Source organism: Odontomachus brunneus, unplaced genomic scaffold (genome assembly GCF_010583005.1).
Source record: "Odontomachus brunneus isolate Ranch 3 - 2012 unplaced genomic scaffold, Obru_v1 Obru_scaffold_024, whole genome shotgun sequence".
NCBI lineage: Eukaryota > Metazoa > Arthropoda > Insecta > Hymenoptera > Formicidae > Odontomachus > Odontomachus brunneus.
Window position 1 is genome coordinate 492,556 of NW_022639474.1, and position 20,342 is coordinate 512,897.

General features: G+C 39.3%; 2 protein-coding genes across 6 annotated transcripts in view; one reads left to right on the plus strand and one right to left on the minus strand.

Annotated features, from left to right (window-relative positions):
- The window catches only part of LOC116842311 (adenylate cyclase type 5), an 81,811-nt gene extending 62,117 nt beyond the window's left edge, over positions 1 to 19,694 (plus strand). For 2 of the 4 annotated variants that reach the window (XM_032811326.1, XM_032811324.1), the window contains 11 exons: positions 132 to 294; positions 1,227 to 1,327; positions 3,106 to 3,190; positions 3,609 to 3,725; positions 4,307 to 4,426; positions 4,640 to 4,878; positions 5,505 to 5,643; positions 7,126 to 7,345; positions 8,506 to 8,654; positions 9,790 to 10,119; positions 12,648 to 19,694. In XM_032811326.1, coding sequence (XP_032667217.1) covers positions 132 to 294; positions 1,227 to 1,327; positions 3,106 to 3,190; positions 3,609 to 3,725; positions 4,307 to 4,426; positions 4,640 to 4,878; positions 5,505 to 5,643; positions 7,126 to 7,345; positions 8,506 to 8,654; positions 9,790 to 10,116 — 1,660 coding nt within the window. In that variant the 3' untranslated portion in view covers positions 10,117 to 10,119; positions 12,648 to 19,694. Of the gene's footprint in view, positions 1 to 131; positions 295 to 1,226; positions 1,328 to 3,105; positions 3,191 to 3,608; positions 3,726 to 4,306; positions 4,427 to 4,639; positions 4,879 to 5,504; positions 5,644 to 7,125; positions 7,346 to 8,505; positions 8,655 to 9,789 lie in introns of all 4 variants that reach the window. The other 2 variants (XM_032811323.1, XM_032811322.1) reach the window with 2 other exon arrangements.
- LOC116842314 overlaps positions 1 to 20,342 on the minus strand; it is a 187,908-nt gene that overhangs the window by 120,134 nt on the left and 47,432 nt on the right. The window lies entirely within an intron of this gene.

Genomic DNA, 20,342 nt, shown 5'->3' on the forward strand with positions numbered 1-20,342 from the left:
GTATCAGAACTCTAAAAAAAATGTCACATTTTTAAATATAGTGTGCCAATTTCACACAAGTCATTTGGTCGACCTAATCAAATAATTTTTCCCATGTAATTCTGTAAATAAATATATATAAATACTTTCAGCAGATTAGGTTTTGGCGAGAGTACTGAAGGCGAAAAGGATCCCGAAGACGAGGTAAACGAGTACCTGATGCGAGCGATCGACGCTAGAAGCATAGATCAATTGCGAGCGGAGCATTGTACGCCCTTTATATTGACGTTTCGAAGACCGGATGTCGAAGAAAAGGTCTTATAAATCTCAATATTTTAAATTCATTGCACGAGATCTATTCACAGTTGCCTAACTTTTACTTTCAACTAATAATTTCGTCTTTTACGTCTCTTGGAATCTTGACAATGATTTTTCCGTCTTTCTGTCTCTTTCTCTTTCTCACACGTTTTCTCACGCGACAATACAGGGTGTTCAGCGCAAGACCGCGTACGAAACCACCTGTGAAGGTAGAGCACGTCCACTATCTGAGCATGAGAACCTCTGTTATTTCGCAAACAATGACGTGGAATGTCGAAATATCGAAAAAGGAAGATTGGCAAACTGAAGCGCGTGACGTTATGAGATGAAGTCTGTTAGACTTTCGATGAATTTTCATCTCATCGAAAATGGTTGAAACGCGCGCTCTGGTTCGTCAATATTTTTCATTGATATCTCGAAATTTTATGTGGTTGTTTGCAAAATGCCAGAGATCCCCTTGGTCAAGTTGACTTGCTCCACCTTCACACGTTTCGTATGTCTTGCGTCAGGCACTCTGCATATTCGTTGGAATTATCGCCTTTTCACCATTTTATGGACAATTCAATTTAACGGGATAAGTGCGAAGCAGACGAGACCATAATTACATACTAAACTATCGACAAAGTACACACACACACATATTGCGTATACAATTAAACACGACCGGCCCCGGAACCGGTAATTCGCACTAATAGAAGTCCGTTTAAATTTCATTTCGATTAATTCTCTAATCGCGTGCGTTTAGATTATCCCGATTTCACGTGATTTGAACTCACGTTGCAATCGACTCGATGAAATTCTATATTTTCGTCACGAGGCGCGCTGTGTGCCGCGTAAAAGCCGTAGTTAAAGCCCGTATTCGTTATGCGTCTGATAATAAAGAGAGAAACAATGCACGGCATTGCAATTGTTTTAATAACCTGTTGCAGTATTCGCGCGAGAGGGACAGGATGCTCTCGGCTTACTTCGTGTGTTCCGGTTTCGTCTACATGGTCGTTGTGGTTGCGACTGCCATCACCGGCCTCGCCGGGTAAATACGCCGCACGTGTCAATATAAATACCGCCTTCTGTAGTCTGCGCGGTATCTTTGTAACTCTTAACCCTTTCGCGCTACCAATTTTTCTTTTTAAACATACAATTCTTCCTTTACTTTCACTTCCTTAAATAAATACATCAATATATACAATGCAGTTTTGTCTAAAAAATTAAAAGTTTCGTGTTTGATGTCAAAGGGGGGCAGAGTCGGAACACTGATGTCCCATTAATGTTTTTAGGAGGATATATTTATTTCAACGCAGTAATAAGTAGAGCGACAGCTGATGTGTTCTGTGTTCTGAATGCCAAAAAAGTTGTTTATATTCAATTGAACAAGGTTATTATTAATGATGGGGGACATTGAGACTAGACGTATGCAAGAAAGGGTTTTAAATCTGAATATCCTTAAATTAATTACACGAGAAATATACAATTGCTTAACTTTTTCTTCGAGCTAATTATCTTTTCCGTCTCCTGGAAGCTTCGCGGCAACTTTCCTCTCACGCTCTCATGCGACAATATATTCGTTGGAATTATTGTCTTTTCTCGATTTTACAGACAATTTAACTTAACGGGGAACTTAAGTGCGAAGCGAGGGGGGATGAGACCATAATTACATATTAAACTATCGACAGAGTATACGACATCTATCGACACTAACTATTGACAGTGGTACGTCCCGTTGGTAGCGAAAGGGTTAAAGCTCATCTGCAATACATGGAGTAAACGGCGCGCAAGAGTAACAAATCAAAATAATGTATTTCGCCTCATATTCTAGCTCACTTGTAATGAAAGTATTTTTCTTACTCGCGAGAAGTACTTTCGAGGTAAGGAAAGCTGGAGCACAGACGCGTAGATAAAATAAATTCTTTTCAGTTCTTATTTCAAGTTTACTCCATGTTGTAAACGAGCCTTTATAGTCGTGCGAAAGACAATGTGCACACTCTCACTTTATATTGTGCTCCAGCAAATTCCTCCGTTTCAATATTCACGAAGCTTTTCGCGAAAAAACAATCTGACCAGAGTTGCAAAAATACCAATTAATCTCAATTTAATAATTGATTCGAGCAAATATATATTGATTCATCTGATTGACGATTGTCTCAAGAGCCGAATCAATCGAGGAATGTTAAATTGACGATTGATTTCGATGAATTCAACACAAAATCGCTCAATTGACGACTGATGTGAGCGTCAAATATCATTCAATTAACAATTGAACTTAGTAAATTTAATTAGAGGCCTTTCAACTGACGATTGATACGAGCAAAATCAATCGATTCGATTGAAAAGGGTTCGATCAGTCAAGGTTAGTTGGTTGGTTCTGTATATAATATTGGAAGGAGAAGAAGGGACATCGTGGAAAATGCTGATGATTGAGAAGCGCTAATTCGGGAGCACTCATATCGTCAAATAGGTCAAATTGTCATCAAACAATTTTTGACTAAATTTGCTCACATGAATCGTTAATCAAACGACTTTCAATTGTACTAAGTCCAATTATGAAATTGAACGATCTTAAATTCCATTCGCTCATATCAGTCGTCATTCGAACGATCTTTAATTGAATTTATTGGAATCAATTGTCGCCTGAGCGGTCCGCGATTGAATTGGCTCATATTAATCGTCAATTAAACACGATGATTAAAAAAAAAAACTAACGAATTACAACCTAGGACACAGTTGGCGTAGAGTGACATAAATACGATTTCGTCGAGTTCCTCAGACGAAAACACGGAGCTCTAAGCACACCCTCTTCTTCGTCTTTTGCAGAAGCGAATACTTCTACGTCTGCACTGCAATTAGCATACTAGTGATAGTCCTGGTGAATGTAGTCTTGTCAGCGGAGAAGAACGAGGTGAGTTTTTCACGACGTGCCCGGGATCCCGAGGACGCGTCTTTTATTATCTTCTTTTCTTTCCTTCTCTTCCGCCACGGAAGAGAATTCTTATCGTCGGGACACGTGTATATCGCCCCGGTGTTTGTCGACACGCACGTAGGCACGATATTTGAATAAATCGCGCGATACGACACGTCCCACAACGGATCGATGGCGGGCCTCTTTGGAAACGTGCCACTTCCTCTTGACCTTGATCAGGTGGCAGGATTCCAGGTCACCGGCGAGTCTCTATATCGATTCTTCGCATAGCGCGTCCATCGATCTCGCGACAGAGCCTCGCAAGCGGAGCGCGCGTCTCATGAATTTCTCAGATTTAATTAATAAAGCCGCGGCAGGAGCAGGGGGGAGAGCGAAAGGTAACCGCGTTTTTTTGCAGAGGGTACCGGCGTGGGTGAGAAACGCATCCCTGCAGATCTTTGAGAATCGCTCAGTCGCGCGAAGTGTCGCGTCCATCGTCGTGTTCCTGACGTTCCTCACGGTGCTGTCGCCGCTGGTGAGTGACCCGTAACGGACGCGTGAGGTGCAATTTATTAACAATTTATTTAGGAAATTCATTACCCGAGAGATATCTTGAACCGGGAAGCCATTTATTATATTGACATTAATCCGCCAGCCAGCCGTTCACCCGATTGCGCAGTGCTCGTCATTTATCATTTTTGTAAAAAGAAAAAAAGAGAAAAAAAAATATCAGTCACGCGAGATTACCCATTCACTTCCGCAATGAGCCACAGTCTTCGGCATAATCTTTCTCATCTTTTGTAATCCGACGCGGCGCTACGGTCTGAAATTATATGGCGCTGAAATTGTAGCGCCCGTGTAGATTGGAGTCAGCAGCGCCAAAACTTTGGCTGACAAATCGCGCTGTTGCGCCTCGCCAGAGCGATCAATCATTGGACACCGCGGAATAACACTATTGGCGTCGGTAGCTCGCGATAAGAAAAGAAAGAAGGGAAAGATGTGCGAAGGGAAACCATCACGGGAATTTTCCACTCGCGTTCGAACGATTTAGCGCGCTCGCAGCGAAGGCAGACGCTAAAATAACGGGCGACTCGCGTCGCTCTTTCCTCGCCGCAGATCACGCTAGACGGAAGCGACGCTTGCGCCGCGGAATGGCTGGATAATTCTACCGTGAAAAGGAATATCGCCTCGAGGCCCGAGGAATACCGTGTCTGTCACTACAGCCTGTTCTGCGATGTAAGTCGAATATAAATAAACGAGACACCGAATACGTATTGAACGAGACGGGAACAGGCCGACGCGCGCTCGCCTCGTCGTCGTGAACGAGACGCGCGACGCGCGGATTCTACATTTAGAGCGAGAATTTCGGAAAACGCGAACGCGGAGGCGGGGGAGGAGAGGGTAGCGCGAATCCGCCGACTGACACCTCGCTACTGCCGTTGATTGCAGCTGTTTCCGGTTCTGGTGGTGCTGGTGATGGTGACCTGCGCGGTGTACCAGATCCTAACGTCGGTCTTTAAAGTGGCCGTATTGAGCATCATTGTGGCTTGTTATCTCGGGGTCAGCATTTACCAGGCGCTAAATGAGAACCACGTCGAGTCCATTGAAAGATGGCTGGCGGGCGTTCTGGTTGTCTTCTTCATGGCCTGCCTGGTGGCACACTCTCAGCACACAGAGGCGACCTACAGGTCGAACATTCAATTGCTTCGTGCCGCTCTAACAATGCCTCCGTCCAGCTTGAGCAGCTGACGCGTCACAGCTCGTAGATATATCCAAAGTCTCGCGTCATAAGCCGCGGAGAGACCCTCGCGGAATTTCCCACGAGGACCTCCCGTCTATTATAGCGGGCTTGAGCGGCCGCGTATCGACGATTCTCCTCGATTGATTCGCGAGTGGAATGAGCTCGCGTTTACCGTCCGACGGGCAGCAATGCGTATCGAGAAGCATGTAAATTCATTTGCGCGCAACTAATGCAAAATTCATAAATCTCGTTCATAAATCCACGTTGACATTTTGGATGCATATTTGATTGCCGAGAACGCGTCGATTGTATAAAATATGCAGTTGCTATGTGCGAGCACGTATTAATCAAGTTTCCCCACGAATTGCCATGAAATACAAATTCATCGTGAAACACGCACGTGTGTCGTTTCGGAAAATCGTCGGAAAAATCGCACGCGTTTTACATAAGACGCGTTGTACGCCCCAAGGGAACACCACGCGTATCGGCGGAAAAGAATTACGAAACTTTCCCATAACTCGCGCGACGGGTATCATGCGGTGAAGAATATTAATGCACCGTATGCCGATACAGATTAGACTTCCTGTGGAAGCTGCAAGCGACCGAGGAGAAGGAGGAAATGGAACATTTGAAGGCCTACAACCAGAAATTGCTCGCAAATATACTCCCGGAGCACGTGGCTGCCCACTTCCTATCTACTGTCAATTCGGACGTAAGTTATATTCGGATTGTATTCTCCAATACGTCTTTTTTTGAGGAAAAATTTCGTCAAGGACGGAATCTCTTCAAGGGGGACCTTTTGGAGAAATGTAATCTCAGAAAGTTCCGGAGTAACTTTCGAGACGGTTTTACATTATTAATTGTAAATTTCCTGGTGCTAATTTTCTGCGAGTCTTTTTTGGGAAAAATTTTACTGAAAATCTGCGAGTCTTTTTTGGGAAAAATTTTACTGATAAATCACATTACATGTATTACGGATATGTACGGATTTTCAATAAAATTTTCCTCAAAAGGAACGTTTTGGAGGAATGCGACTTCAAATAGTTTCGAGACGATTTAGAATTATTGGTTGTAGATTTGCATTATTAATTGTAAATTTCCTGGTGTTAATTTTCTGCGAGTCTTTTTTGGGAAAAATTTTACTAAAAATCTATAAATCACATTACATGTATTACAGATATGTACGGATTTTCAATAAAATTTTCCTCAAAGGGAACGTTTTGGAGGAATGCAACCTCATTTAGTTTCGAGATGATTTAGAATTATTGGTTGTAGATCTCGTGTTACTAATTTTCCACAAATTTTCAATTTTAACTGCAATAAAACTGACTTTGCGGATAATCTTGTCGCTTAATTATTAGGCGATTATTTTCAAACCCGAGGAAACTGCACAGGACAGGTAACGTTCTCGAAACGCAAACGGGTGAAGACGGGAATATTCACAATGCATTCTGACACTTTCAACAAGATTAAACGACTATAGATTAAACAATTTACTCAAAGGATGTAGAGTCGAGTTTTGTTATGCATTTCGAGAAGCTTCCCTTAATAAAATCAACTAACTTTCAAACTTTTCGTAAACCTTCCCGTGTCAGCGTTAGTAATGCAAAGACATTTCAAATTGCTTCTTCGCGTCCCTTTTCTAATTGAAATCAAAAGAAGACGATCTTAATTATATTGTGAATACCATCGCTTATATATATATATATATATATATATATATATATTACAATGTTTGCGGTTACGAGAAGGGTTGCGCCAAGATTAATTGAACGATGTCGCGCGTGTTGTCGATTCGAATGAGGGTTCGGGGACGGAATTTCAAAATTTCCGTGTGTACATACGGACTAAAGACCCTCGGTTCGAGTGTTAAATTGCCCAGCCTTCTTGAAACCTCAATATTTACCCATTTGCCTAATTGCCGTGTCCACCATTCTCGAAAGTGATTCTACATTTAATAGTAAGACTCGAGATATCTCAACGTGATCTGTTCAAAATTCAGTCTCGCCTCATTTCACTACACAAATGCACCTTCGAGATAATAAAAGTAAACAGCAGAGGAACTATGCAGCGGAATCTCAGAGCTATCTGCGAGCTACCGTCTATCGATCCATATTTCGGCATTATTTCTACCGACCCGCCAGACTTACCCGAGTAATAGCGCGAGCAACACAATGTATCGTTTGTTCCGCAGGAGTTGTACCACGAACAATGCGACTTTGTGTGCATAATGTTCGCATCGATCCCCAACTTTTCCGAGTTCTACGTTGAACTCGAGGCGAACAACGAGGGCGTGGAATGCCTCAGGCTCCTCAACGAGATCATCGCTGACTTCGACGATTTACTCGCCGAGGAGCAGTTCAAGTACATCGAGAAGATCAAGAGCACAGGTTCCACGTACATGGCTGCATCGGGTATGTACCGTCTGCGAATTCTTACAAGAAAACCTACCTAAAAATTACACTCCGATTTCTTTCTAATTTGGCACAAATGTAGAAGTACAAAAAATATTTAGGTCATATTTTTTCATTTTAGCCCACTTTGAATTTCACGGGCAATTTATAGCTTTTTAATATTCTCACTATCATCAAGTATAACAAAAAAAACATAAGAAATAAAATTAAATACAAGATATAGTTAAATAATTTTAATAAAATCGGCATAGTTGAGACATGAACAATTCTAAATTTCTTTAGCCGAAATTCCAACTGAAATATTTTAAATCTGTGCTAAATTAGTCAAAAATGGTTCGAATCTCAGCCAAATCGAGAAATTATTTGTATAAATAATTTCTTTCAACTTTTTACATGTTTTGTTTAAACATTTTATTATTTATACAAATAATTTTAACAAAATCGGCATAGCTGAGACACGAACCATTTTAAATTTTTTTAGCCAAGATTCCAAAAAATATTTTAAATCTGTACCAAATTAGGGGCATAAATGGTTCGAATCTCGGCCAAATCGAAAGAAATTAATCAATTTTAATTAAAATTTTAACAAAATTGGCATAGTTAAGACACGAACAATTCTAAATTTATTTAGCTGAAATTCGAAACAAAATATTTTAAATCTGCTAAATTAATCAAAAATGATTCGAATCTCGACTAAACCGAGAAATTATTTGTATAAATAATTTTGTTCAACTTTTTACATGTTTTGTTTAAACATTTTATTATTTATACAAATAATTTTATACATTTGACTTTATATATATCATATATATATATATCATAATGAACAAATAAATGCCTTTCTCTAAGTGTGAGCACTCGATGGGGTTTTGATTTCGATCCTGAGAGCCGCTTTTGCGTGCTCCATTGACTTTTATATCGTCAACATAGAAAAACAGAGTCTCATGTCTCTGTTCCGTGCAAAGAAATTCTTATCTTAATTCCGGTAGAGTCTTTCAAACGACCAAGAGGAGGTCAGATTCGATTTTTCCTTGACTTTTCATGTGATTTTCTTTTGCGCAATCTCCTAACAAGACGGCGTGCTAATTGAATCACGGACGACACGGTAGCACGATCTGTCGTCGCACCAATTCACTTTTGTTTTTTTCTGTTTCCCTCAGGCTTAACGAAAAGCACCTGCGATATGCGGGATTTCAAGCATGTAGTCGCCATGGCGGATTACGCCCTGAGGATTCGCGAACAGCTGGCCTATGTCAATGAACACAGCTTTAATAACTTCCGCATGCGTGTGGGCATCAACATTGGACCGGTAATGTCGAAGAGCGCGAGAAGCGAGTAATATTTTCGGCTGCATGCTGTGCCGTCGCTCCTTTCGCGAATAATTCAATAGACTGCGCGTGAAAGAAGATATTTTCGAAATAATTGCAGCAATAACGATTGAACAAAATGACAGTTTACGTCAATTAATCATGAAAATATTGAATAACTTGCCAGAAAATTTTTCTATTACGATCCGGGAATAAAATAAAAAAATGTTATTTTCAATTTTAACCAATTTTAAAATTTGAAGAAATTTAAAAAAAGAAATGTCAAAAAACTTTGATATAGTTTTCAACGGTAAATGGTATTTTATGTTCATTTTTACTCGGCCAAAAGTGATCTAATTTTCAATTTTTAAATCCGTGTTGAAATTTAAAAATCTTAAGGTAAATGTACCAATGCCCGGACATGTACCAATCTCCGGATATTGTTATTATTTTTATATTTGAATATTTCAACTTTCAACGTACAATACATACATATTGGTATACATACATTTAATATTTGTATTTAGTATACGTTGAAAGATGAAATATTTAGAGAAATATTCAAAATAATAAGAGTGTCCGGAATTAAGTACATGTCCGGGCATTGGGACATTTACCTTACATGAATTAATCCTGGAAAACCTAAGTAATTTACCGGAAATTTTATATTACGAATTGGGAATGAAATAAAAAAAATGTTATTTTTTATTTTAATCAATTTTAAAATTTAAAAATTTGAAGAAACATTACGTTAAAAACTTCGATTCGGTACTTTATTTTTACTCGTCCAAAAGTGACTAAATCTTTAATTTTAAAATTATTTTTGAAGTTTAAAAATCTTAAGAAATATTACATCAATAATTACATCAATTTATTTTTAATCATCAATTTTCTTATCTATCAATTTTCAAAGAACGATGTATCATATTATTTATCACAAAGTAATCTAACTCGTGTATTTATCCACGCGATGTTCTTCGCGATATTCTCTTCCGGTATCAAGTTTTTCTTTTTCGTCTCGTGTTGGCTGCCAAGGTCCATGCACCTGAGCCCAGTTGCGGGAAAGAAAATCTCGATAACACTGTTGAAGATTCTCGGAGACGGAGGAGTTTAATGCGACACGACGGGTTCGCGCAGGTGGTCGCCGGCGTGATCGGCGCCAGAAAGCCGCAGTATGACATCTGGGGCAATGCTGTGAACGTGGCATCCAGAATGGACTCCACGGGCGTACTGGACGGGATTCAAGTCACCCAGGAGGTGCGCGATATACTGGTCGCTAAAGGATATCCGCTCACCTGCCGCGGGGCGATTCAGGTCAAAGGGAAGGGCAGTATGATAACTTACTTCCTGGACGGCCCGAGGGACGTCGCCAAGTCCAATCCGGACACCACCAAGACGAATTCTAACAACAACACCGACCTTACGGAGAAAACGGTCGCCAACAACAGCAACGGCGCCGTGTGATCGGTACTGTCGATGTATTGATAATTGAGTGATTAACACGTTGACTGCCATGATCGGTGATTGTACTTTCTAAAGTACAATCAATGTATTCTTCACTATAATAGAAATGCTATATTTATAGCTAATGGTTCAATTTTGCAAAATTTCACTGAAAGGATCAGTTGCTAGCAGCGACTGTTGCTATTATTGATGTAGTTTGCAAACACAGACAGTGTCATTGCATGCAAATTGTCGTTAATTCCGTCGTCAGAAACGCAGAAAGTTAAATTTGACACAGTCTATAAGTATTAATTTGTGCACTACAGATTTTGTAGTGGAATCTTACTTGCACCGCTCAAAATCAATGAGATAAAGGATGGAGTAGTAAAGTGAGAATGTTTCCATCGAAAATCAGTGAATATTCACAGATTATCAATACTCCTTTCACTGATTCAATCAGGAACATTGTTATGGAATGTTCCAAAGTTTAATTAAAGTTTGAATAACCCAAGTTACACATACTATATCTCTTGATACATATATTGGCGAATTAATTTTCTTAGTTCCCTATCGACCACAATATTCAATTTGTTAGATGCTATTAGTCAAACTTGGCGTGTCAATTAATGAAGTCATAGCGTCGATCACAGGTGACTCTCATGGCAGTCAAAGCGTTGAGATCGAAACTTTGTTCTTAGACAAACTCTCACACTTCCCCTCTCAAACACCAACAAGTGTTTCGTTATTGAGGTACATTATTGAGGTAAACAACGAGATAATAATAATAATATTTAACAACAGTATTGCCGACGTCAGTTTTCAAAATATTGAGAACATCAACATTGACCGATTTGTCGAGGAGGAAAAAGTGCTCGGCGTTATCTCGCAGTTTCGAAGACATTCACCCTCCCTATCCTCGCGATCGCGATTTACTGAATACATATGATGCATGTTTGATGCAATTGCAATATGGCATGATAATCGACCGCATAATCCGGCGATAAATTCAAATTCGCGTAGGGAGAAGGAACGCAAAAGGGGGTTATTATCTTGGGCGGATAACAACTTGGGTGGGTAATACACGAGCGCGGATGTCTATCTGAAATATTCCGCAAATTGCTGCCGAAGTATTCTAGTGTTATATTTCACCACGCGCCTTATAATGTCTATTTTTTCGCCGTACTTCGTATTTTTAATATACAGCCTAAAGGTTTGCTTTTGTTTGGTCCGCTTGACGTGGAGTCCGATGTTATGAAAAAAGATTGCAACGGCATCGATCTCTCGAATGTCCGACTCGAATCGACGCTATACTGCACGTGCTGTTGCACTATATTTTTCTAAGCGCGAAATTGCTATTACGTCAGACCACATCGATGAATTCGCCACGAGATTGGAGTGTTTCCACAGCTAGCAGCCGTTGAGGGTACTTTGCTTTGTTCTACTTAACGCGCACTCCGTGGAGTCCGGTGTTATGGAAAAGATTACAACAGCATCGATCTCTCGAACGTCCGACTCGAGTCGACGCTATTGCACGCGCTGTCGCGCTATATTTTTCTAAGCACGAAATTGCCATTACGTCAGACTACGTCGATGAATTTGCTACGAGATTGAAGTGTTTCCATAGCTGGACGCCGTTACGTAACACTCTGAACCGCGCGCAGTTGCAGGTAAATATACACGTATCGGCGGCGTCGACACGTGCACAATCAGTTGCACAACGTACGCGACGGATATTTATTGCGCGTGAACAGATCTCGTTATTGCGAAAAACGTCCACTTTGCCCAACGAAATGCACCGAATATGGACGACGCGCGAAAATTTTGTCCCGCGTAATGTAACGCGCGTGAAAAGGCGTACACGAACCGATCAATTAAATTAATCAAACGCTGATGTAACACCCAATCGGAAAATTGAGCGCAACGGTGATTACGGATTGAACAGTTAAAGATATATGTATTTAATGCACGGCTATACGATAATGGAAATATTTACAATTTTACCATACGCAAAATGGAATACGAGTCTCGGCCGTTTCGTTACTTCAGAATATGTGTTAGTCGACATTTTGATTCTATATTGAACCTGCAACTCCGTCGAGCTTGAGAGAACAACGGAGAATCTCGAGATGTGACACAAACTATTGTCTCGCTTTGATGATACAAATGATTATTACCGTATTCTCTGTGTTTATGTCTTAATGAAAGGTCTTCAGGATTCTGTATTTTACAGACAGATCTCAGAATTGTTTAAGTTGACTTCGAGCGCGTAATTAAGATAAAAGTAAGTAAAAAATGTTACCTACTTATAGTTAATCTCAAAGTCTTAGTTTTCACAAAGATTTTGTGTTGCAATTTTTATTACAATATTTTCTCGGTGCAGAGAATACGAATGAAGCCATTCCTCGTGCCATTACCACAGTTAATTACCGTGTTATTTATCATGAAACCTCAAAATCGTGACTAAACATAACGTTGTACCCCAAGTTGTATTACACAAGTTGTATTTGTAGGGCATCAGAAAGTTTTATTTTAATTCTAATCGATGTTGACAGGTAGGAATGCTCCAACAATTCGTGACGGACAACGCGCCAGAAAAAGTATCAATTAATTCCTGCGCCACTTAAGACTTCTTCCATGCGTATTCGACCCCAGAAATGTGTGTGCGTGTGCGTGCGCGCGCACGCGGATGTGTGTGTATGTGTGTGAGTGGCCTAGAGATTAGCTTCTGCCATGTAATTTCCAAGGCGCGTGGACGCAAATTGGAGTTGTCGAGTGCCGTTCCTAAACGGTCAATCGACCTCTAACGAACGAAATGATTGCGCTGTTAGTTTTTAAGTCACCCGGCAAACGAAGCGTGAGAGCCATTCGCAAGAGTAATATCGGCACATTCGGCGCGGATTCGATTTCTCGCGCGAATTTCTACGTTTCCCGTGTTTGATCGCGTGCCAATTGCTAAATCCGGCGGTCCAAAGAAACGTACGACTGCGAAGATCGAACTATCGAACAGTCAACAGAGTGAAAGGTAAACGCGAAATGCCTAAATCCGAAAACTTCTCGCGAGCCTTCATGTTCGCGATAAGAGATTTTGCAGTTATCTCAAACGACTGCAATAAATTTCTTTCTAAGTCGCACAAAGATATTATAGGTTGATTAATTTTTATAAATTTGAAATAGCGCGTGAGGAACGTAGGATTCGTTAAGAAGTTTATTCACTTACATTAAAATGCCTAAAATTATACACAATTTTAACGTAACATTCGTCGCAATACAAATACATTCATAGTTAAAGTTCCATGCGATTTGTCTGCACCGTTTCGGAGAAATTTAATACTGAATGTCGCAATTTTGCATACATAATTTCATGGTAGAAGCAATACAGATGTTCATTATTCCTGTGTAACTTCGTAAAAAGTGATACCATCCAAATGAAGAAAAGTAACCGTTATAAGTGTTACGTACGCTGAGAAAAAAGTACTTGGAAATTGTTGGATATGAATTTTATCTCACATAAAGAAATAAATCTTATATTCCATAAGTAAATTTTCAAGTAGGTTTCCTCAGTGTATTAGGAAATGTGACATGAAAGAATAGTATTCATTATATCGTTTTTATGTAATGTTCGATTATAGGACAGAAAAATTCGGTTTTAATAGAGGTACATTGAGTGAAATATGACAAAGTGGTATCGTAAAATTAGTTTCAAATTAACACCTATTGTTTACATAGTAAAATTAATACATAAAAATGTAATTTTGTCCGATAAACAGTGAATTTATGAGTAGATCTTCGTTGATGCGCCACTGATCCCAATATGAGAAAAAATACTTGAAAATTTATTTATGAAATATAAAGTTTATTTCTGTGAAGTGAAGTTCTGGGAAATAAAATTTATTTCTGTGTGAATATAAAATTTACATACCACAAATAAGTTTTCAAGCATCTTTTTCTCAGTATATCTGAGTCAGTGAATAAACTCCTTAAGGCGAAGGAAATTTAATAGCATTTCAAAATTAAGAGTAGAAACGTGACAGAATTATTTTCTCTTTTTTCGTTATGAACTGCAAGGGGGTAGTTAGCCGTAATATACGTTTCAAACGGAGATCGTCCGATGTAATTTCACGGTAAATCCACATGCGCTTTGATTACAGCTGCTTAGCAGCTGCAACTGTCTAGCAAATCCTAGTTGAATCCGCACTGAAATGCCGGACGTTACGGAGAATGCTGGGAGAGACAACTCACCCTCCCACACATTCGTCGTACTTAAGCTGTTCTTGAACAATGCGTACAATATGTATGTAATTGTGCGCTAAAGCTCTTTAGTTTTACTAATTGGATGAAATTAACGGAAAGTCCCGCGATAATCATCTCTCCGGTGATCGGTGCTCGAACGGAAGACACGTCGCCAGAAAAATATGTCGGCGCTCGTCTGAAACATTTTTTTTCGAGGATGAGCATCCAAACAGTCGAGTAAGGTATCGCACAGCGACGAGGGTTATCGATTTGCGTATAAGCTCAACAGAATGACGCACAATATCTTATCGTTTGACATCCTTAATACATTTTCAATATTTTAAGCAAATACACTTTTTACGACGTTGCTTTTGTGATACGATCTTCAGGATCTAGGAAATGACCTTAAGTAAGATTTATTCGTGACAATAAGAATATCGGTTGCATGTATCCTCGGGAGCAGGAACACGCGTATCTGAATGCACACGGCGAGAATATTATAGTTTCTCTTCATATAAATTTCTTTCAATTTTATGTTCTTAGTAACCCAGGAATAGTCTACCTTGCTGAGCGACAAAATGAATTTCGCTAGAAACATAACAAGTGTCTTAATAGCGCCCTTTAGTTCCTAAAATATAAGTGGCACGTATGAAATGAAGGGATGTAGTGAATTGCTGCAGAATGTCAATCTATTCCTTAGTTACGAACTCCTAATTTTTACTATAAAATTCTCTCCGTTCATGCTTGCGCATTTAGTGTGTCGAGAGAAGATTTTATTCACAGATTCGGGGAGATAATATATTTACGAGTTCCGCGAATAATTTACGACTCGATATATTCTAAAGAACAAAAGGAAGACCGCAAGAGCTTTTTCGTTACGGCCGTAATTAAACGTACAAGTACAAACTAAGACTCTTCCTCGTTTAGCGTGTTGTTGGCTCGAGCTTTTTTTGTCCGCATTGTGTGACGTGTATACAGCAGCTCGACCGACTCTGTCTCCAACAATTTCCCGATTAATCGTACAATTAATCTTTCTCGCGACGTGTCCGGCGAGTCGGGCGTTTCTACATTATTCTAGTCAATACGAAGGGAGTCCGCGAAGCGGGTAAATGCAGTCGGCAACAAATCGAACATTAAGCTTCATACAACGAAACTGTGGACAAACGAACCTCATCGTACGCGTAGGCAGTTCGCTTTAACAAGAAGGGGACCACGGCGAGCTAATAACCGTACGCTAGATTCGACAATTGAACAATACAGCCGCCTCTAAGGGTATTATCGTTTTAAATATTTTGCACACACTGAGAAAAATTATCATATGAAATTATCATCGAACAGGCATTCACGATCGAAAGCTGACCAAATTTTATATCCGACGAGAAATATATCGGTTCTCAATGTTTTTATCGGTATATATGATGAATTATATGATCGAAGGTGTCCGATCAAATTTAATCGGGTATTTTGAGTTGATCGAAATTTGATCGGAAGCCGTTTGATGATTCTTTATCGGATAATTTCTCCCGCGCCGGCTCCTCGTAAAATCGTGCTAGTCCTTCCCTCTAATAGATAATAGGATTTTCGTTATAGTAAACTACGAAATGGCGTACACGCGTATTATGTAAAGTGAGATTTTTTATTTCTTAAGTAGATAAGAGCTTTCAACGACGGTCCTTCGCCCGTGCGTAACTAGGGAATTTTATTTTGACTTCAGGATTTTGAAGGACCTAACGGAAAGGCAAATTCGCGCGATTGAAAGAGCAAATCGGTCGAATGTAGGAAAAAGCCGCCAAGTATCGGACGAACGATTTTCCGCATTAGTCGACTTCCCGGCCGGGGCAGAGTTTTTAACGAAATTGACGAAAATGACGTTATCGAGCATTCGACGCGTGTGATTTCATGAAAACGCCGCGACGCGATTTTATGAATGCAGTATCGAACGAAGATGAGGTATTCGACGTTGGCGTGATGCAAAAATCTCAACGTGATAAAAACGAACGAAGGAACAGAGCGAGCGCGCGACAAACAAATTGTTTTGTCGACGGTGAACTTTTGGTCCTTTGGCGGGAGAAGAAGGAGGAGGAAAAACGTGCGCGCTTTGATCGGCGAACACGACAAAGCGGCTGATGCAAACGTGGAAAAAGATATATTTGCGTCAAACTGAGGTCAAATAAAAGCGAATGAAAGAGCACTGCATTTGCGTTTCGATGCTTCTGGGACACTCGGAAACGAATTTTCGACTTTATTCGTGTCGGAGCCGCAACAAATGGCGCGAAATGCGCCCATCTAGAATCCGTAGCGTCGATGAACGAGCTCGTTACAGTGACGTCGAGATTAATTCATCTACGAGGAGGATGCGTGGAAACGATCGATCGTCCGAGTGCTGGGCGCGATGCGGATTCGACAAAAACGTCCTGCAGCATTCGATGTTAAGTAAGCTAAGGTGTACTCGCAGGCATGTGTAAATATGTATGTATATGGGACGCTTGAGAGCATATGTACAAATTTGGCCAAAGTGTATAGATGTTAATTAACGTTGGTGTGTATCTATCGGCAGCGGCGTGAGTTCTCGATCCTCTCGATCACAAAGTATACATATCGATCTTTCGTGCGTCATGCGATCTTTTATCAGAAGATAAGCGAAGGAAGAATTATATTTGTTATAGAGCGAAAGGAAGACAGAGAGAGTACAGTAGGGCACGTAAAGAATATTTTGACAAGTCTAATTGATGAACTTAATGAAACAGATGTGCGCGCGTGTATGTGTGTGTGTGTATCGTATTGTGTAATTTGCAGAGAAAAATTTCAGTTCGTGTAGTTACACAGAGACCAGATAAAAAACTCACTAACGAGAATTAATGGCTTGATCTATAAGTTTGCGCGGATTTTTAAACTAAATTGAAATGCATTTTATTCTTGTTTTAATCTTAATTAATAATATATCCATCATTCTGTTCGACAATTTTTTTCCATCTTTTTCACGTAATTTTATAATTTCTGTCTAGAAACTCTATTATCTTTCTTCTTTTTTTCTGACAAGAAAACGTTCCAAGTGAATCTTCTTCAATATTCTAAAGAAGCGAATTTATGCCGTCAAGGGAATTCTGTAGTGAGACAGATGATAATCGGAGGCGGCAATGTTATACGATGGCTGAGGTAAAACATCTCCCAAATAAATTCTAACAATTTTTATAGAAATGAAAAAGCATAATGCACCGGAAAAACTCATTACTGTCTTCCACTTTCAAGCCGCCACAAAGACAACAGTATTTCCATTAACAGTATCACCTATACCACAAAATATGTTCTGAAATATCAGCTATCAAAGCATATACATAGATGGCACCAATATGCGGATGTCAACTCTGGTGAAAATAATGTCTAATAATACTTTAACTCTTTTTTGCACAAAGAAGAGTTTCGGAATTCTTCAGAGCATAAGAGAAAAAATATTATTAGACATTTGATACTCTTTTTTACTCTTTTATTTCCGCCAGAAAACGAGACAAAAATCCTTACTAATTTATAGATAAATCTAGTAATATCTCTGTTACCAAAATTCATGTTAGTTGCATTAGAACTCAGTCGAGATAACTGAAAGCAATGGGCTGAGTCGAAATTTCCTACAGGAATATTTCGGTGCCTACAACCGAGTTTTTCGTCTGGTTCCCGGGTAACAAAAAATTAAGCTATACTGACGGAGCTGTTTATTCCGTGTAATTAATCTGATAGGGGCGTGACGTGCAAAAGATAATGCATCATATCGTGTGTGTTGGATGAAGCGTTAATTCAATAATCCGATTCTGTATGTTCAAACTTATTGCTCGATTGGATTGATCACTGACATTAATTAATCAACACACGATGCATGATCAGATATAAGTATACGTCTTGAATCTATGCTTTTCCAAAAATTTCGATGTTACTGGCAGGTCCAGCTAATATTAAGTGTTGATTGACATAGGAGAGGATGCTAGTCGTGTAACGCGTAATTTTTGAAACGGATGGTTACGACCGAATTGTAGCAAATCGAAGTGAATCGAATCAAGTTTTCAGATAGTTGCTGTCAGTTTTTGGTTTTTGGTTTTCCAACGAACTGTTTTATCGTGCCAGAGGCAACTGACACGATAAAACAGATCATTTGAGTTCAAAAATTGACGACAACTGTCTCAAAGGTTGTTCTGATCCAATTCGATCTACCTTACTGATTCATAGACAACTGATCATTTGTGCCATCCGTGAATGCACCTTGTAAATCGCTTGATAACTTATTTTGTTAAGCAGCTTTTCATTGAGTTGCGCGGGAATATCGGTAGATGTCTAGTGTCGGAGGCACAAATGATCGTCGTTAACTCGGACTCGGAATTACTGTACATCGTACCAGATCGGAGTAATTGTGTAGGTCTTATGTCATAAATTCATTCAATTCTGCTACGTATTACATTAGGAGCCTATTCGCAGCGAAAGGTTAATCGGCCAAATCATTGGCGATAACCATTAACACTGTCGACAGCGACATGGGAATCATACGCGGATGTGCTCCATTACCATTATTTCAATATTAAAGAACTTTGAAGAATTTACACCTTATAAAGAAAAAAGGAAATACTTGTTTTTAATTTTTGTGAATCTCCAGGGGAAAATTTGCACAGTATGAATGATCTCAGTCTTAATGTTTATAGGATTTATCCTTGAGGATTTATCAGATGGCACAAACTGGCTAAAATGTACGTGAGTTCAGAGTAAACTTTACTCACGTTCAAAGCGAAAATCATTCATGCTGTATGAGTTTTCTTGAAGATTTAATTTAATTTTCACAATTTTCAAACACCAGAAATTAGAGTGAAGAAAAGAGAAACGAAAAACAGCGGGTGTACGTAACATGTACGTTTGTAACGTGTACGAAAAATAAGAAACTTTCTCGCTCGTCGACGGTGTGTTAACAGCTGTTACTGTTATAATATTGTAGAAAAATTGTCCTACGAGAATTGGGATGTATCAATCGATATTGGAACACGGCCGAAACGCTATTTCCACTTCGGCGAGAGACGTTTCCCCTTCTAGATTTCCGCACAGCTTGCCTACGATAAGGAAACTTCTACAACATTGACGCGCGTCGTCGCGTCGATCTCTTATAGTCAATACGATGATACAGATCGATATGCGAAAGGCTGCTGACATATAAGTGCACGAGATAATAAAACGAGAAAAGTATAATTCGTTATCGCTCTGAAAAAAATGTTGATGTAACTTCGATGGCCTAAAGTTCAGTCTCTACTGAAAACAAATACGCATCTATATCTAACAGTCATAACTGCGCGCCATAATTAACATACTGATGACATAAAATAAATTTATAATAAAACCAAGATGTACTGCATCCCTTTCTTAATGAGACAGAAAAGAAATAACTCAAATGTTCCAAACTTCCTGTTTTCCTTCTTATGAAAATTAAGCCCATAAATATTAACAATGTTTGCGGAACATCATGTTTATGCGTTCCTAACCAGTTTGATTCCTTCCTTTACTCCGTCTAATGTAAGATACTGGTTCCCTAATCAATACGACTCGACTCGACCCAGCAATCTCATAATTTCACTGTTATCTTTTTGAAGACCTCATTTAAGGAAAGAAATAGTAGATGACTCTTGAACTATTGGCCGATATCGAGTACGTCATTCTCATAATCTCAAGGGAAAAGAAAAATTTTAGAAAGACCTAATATTTATATACACACACACACTGTAATAAGACGTTTTATAAAGACGAAGAACTCAAATATTAGCTCAAAATATTTATATTTCAAAATTATAGATGAACCATTCCATCTTAATGTTTGTCCATCTAATGTAATATTTCTGGTTATTTTTCTGGGCCACTTTCACTGTAAATCGATTCTGTGGACAATCTATTTCAACAAAGAGCAAGTTATCAAAAACTGTCATCAAATAAAGAATTTAATTACATATTTTGATTTGATACGTACAAAGAGGAAAAAACGAAAGAAACATCGCGAA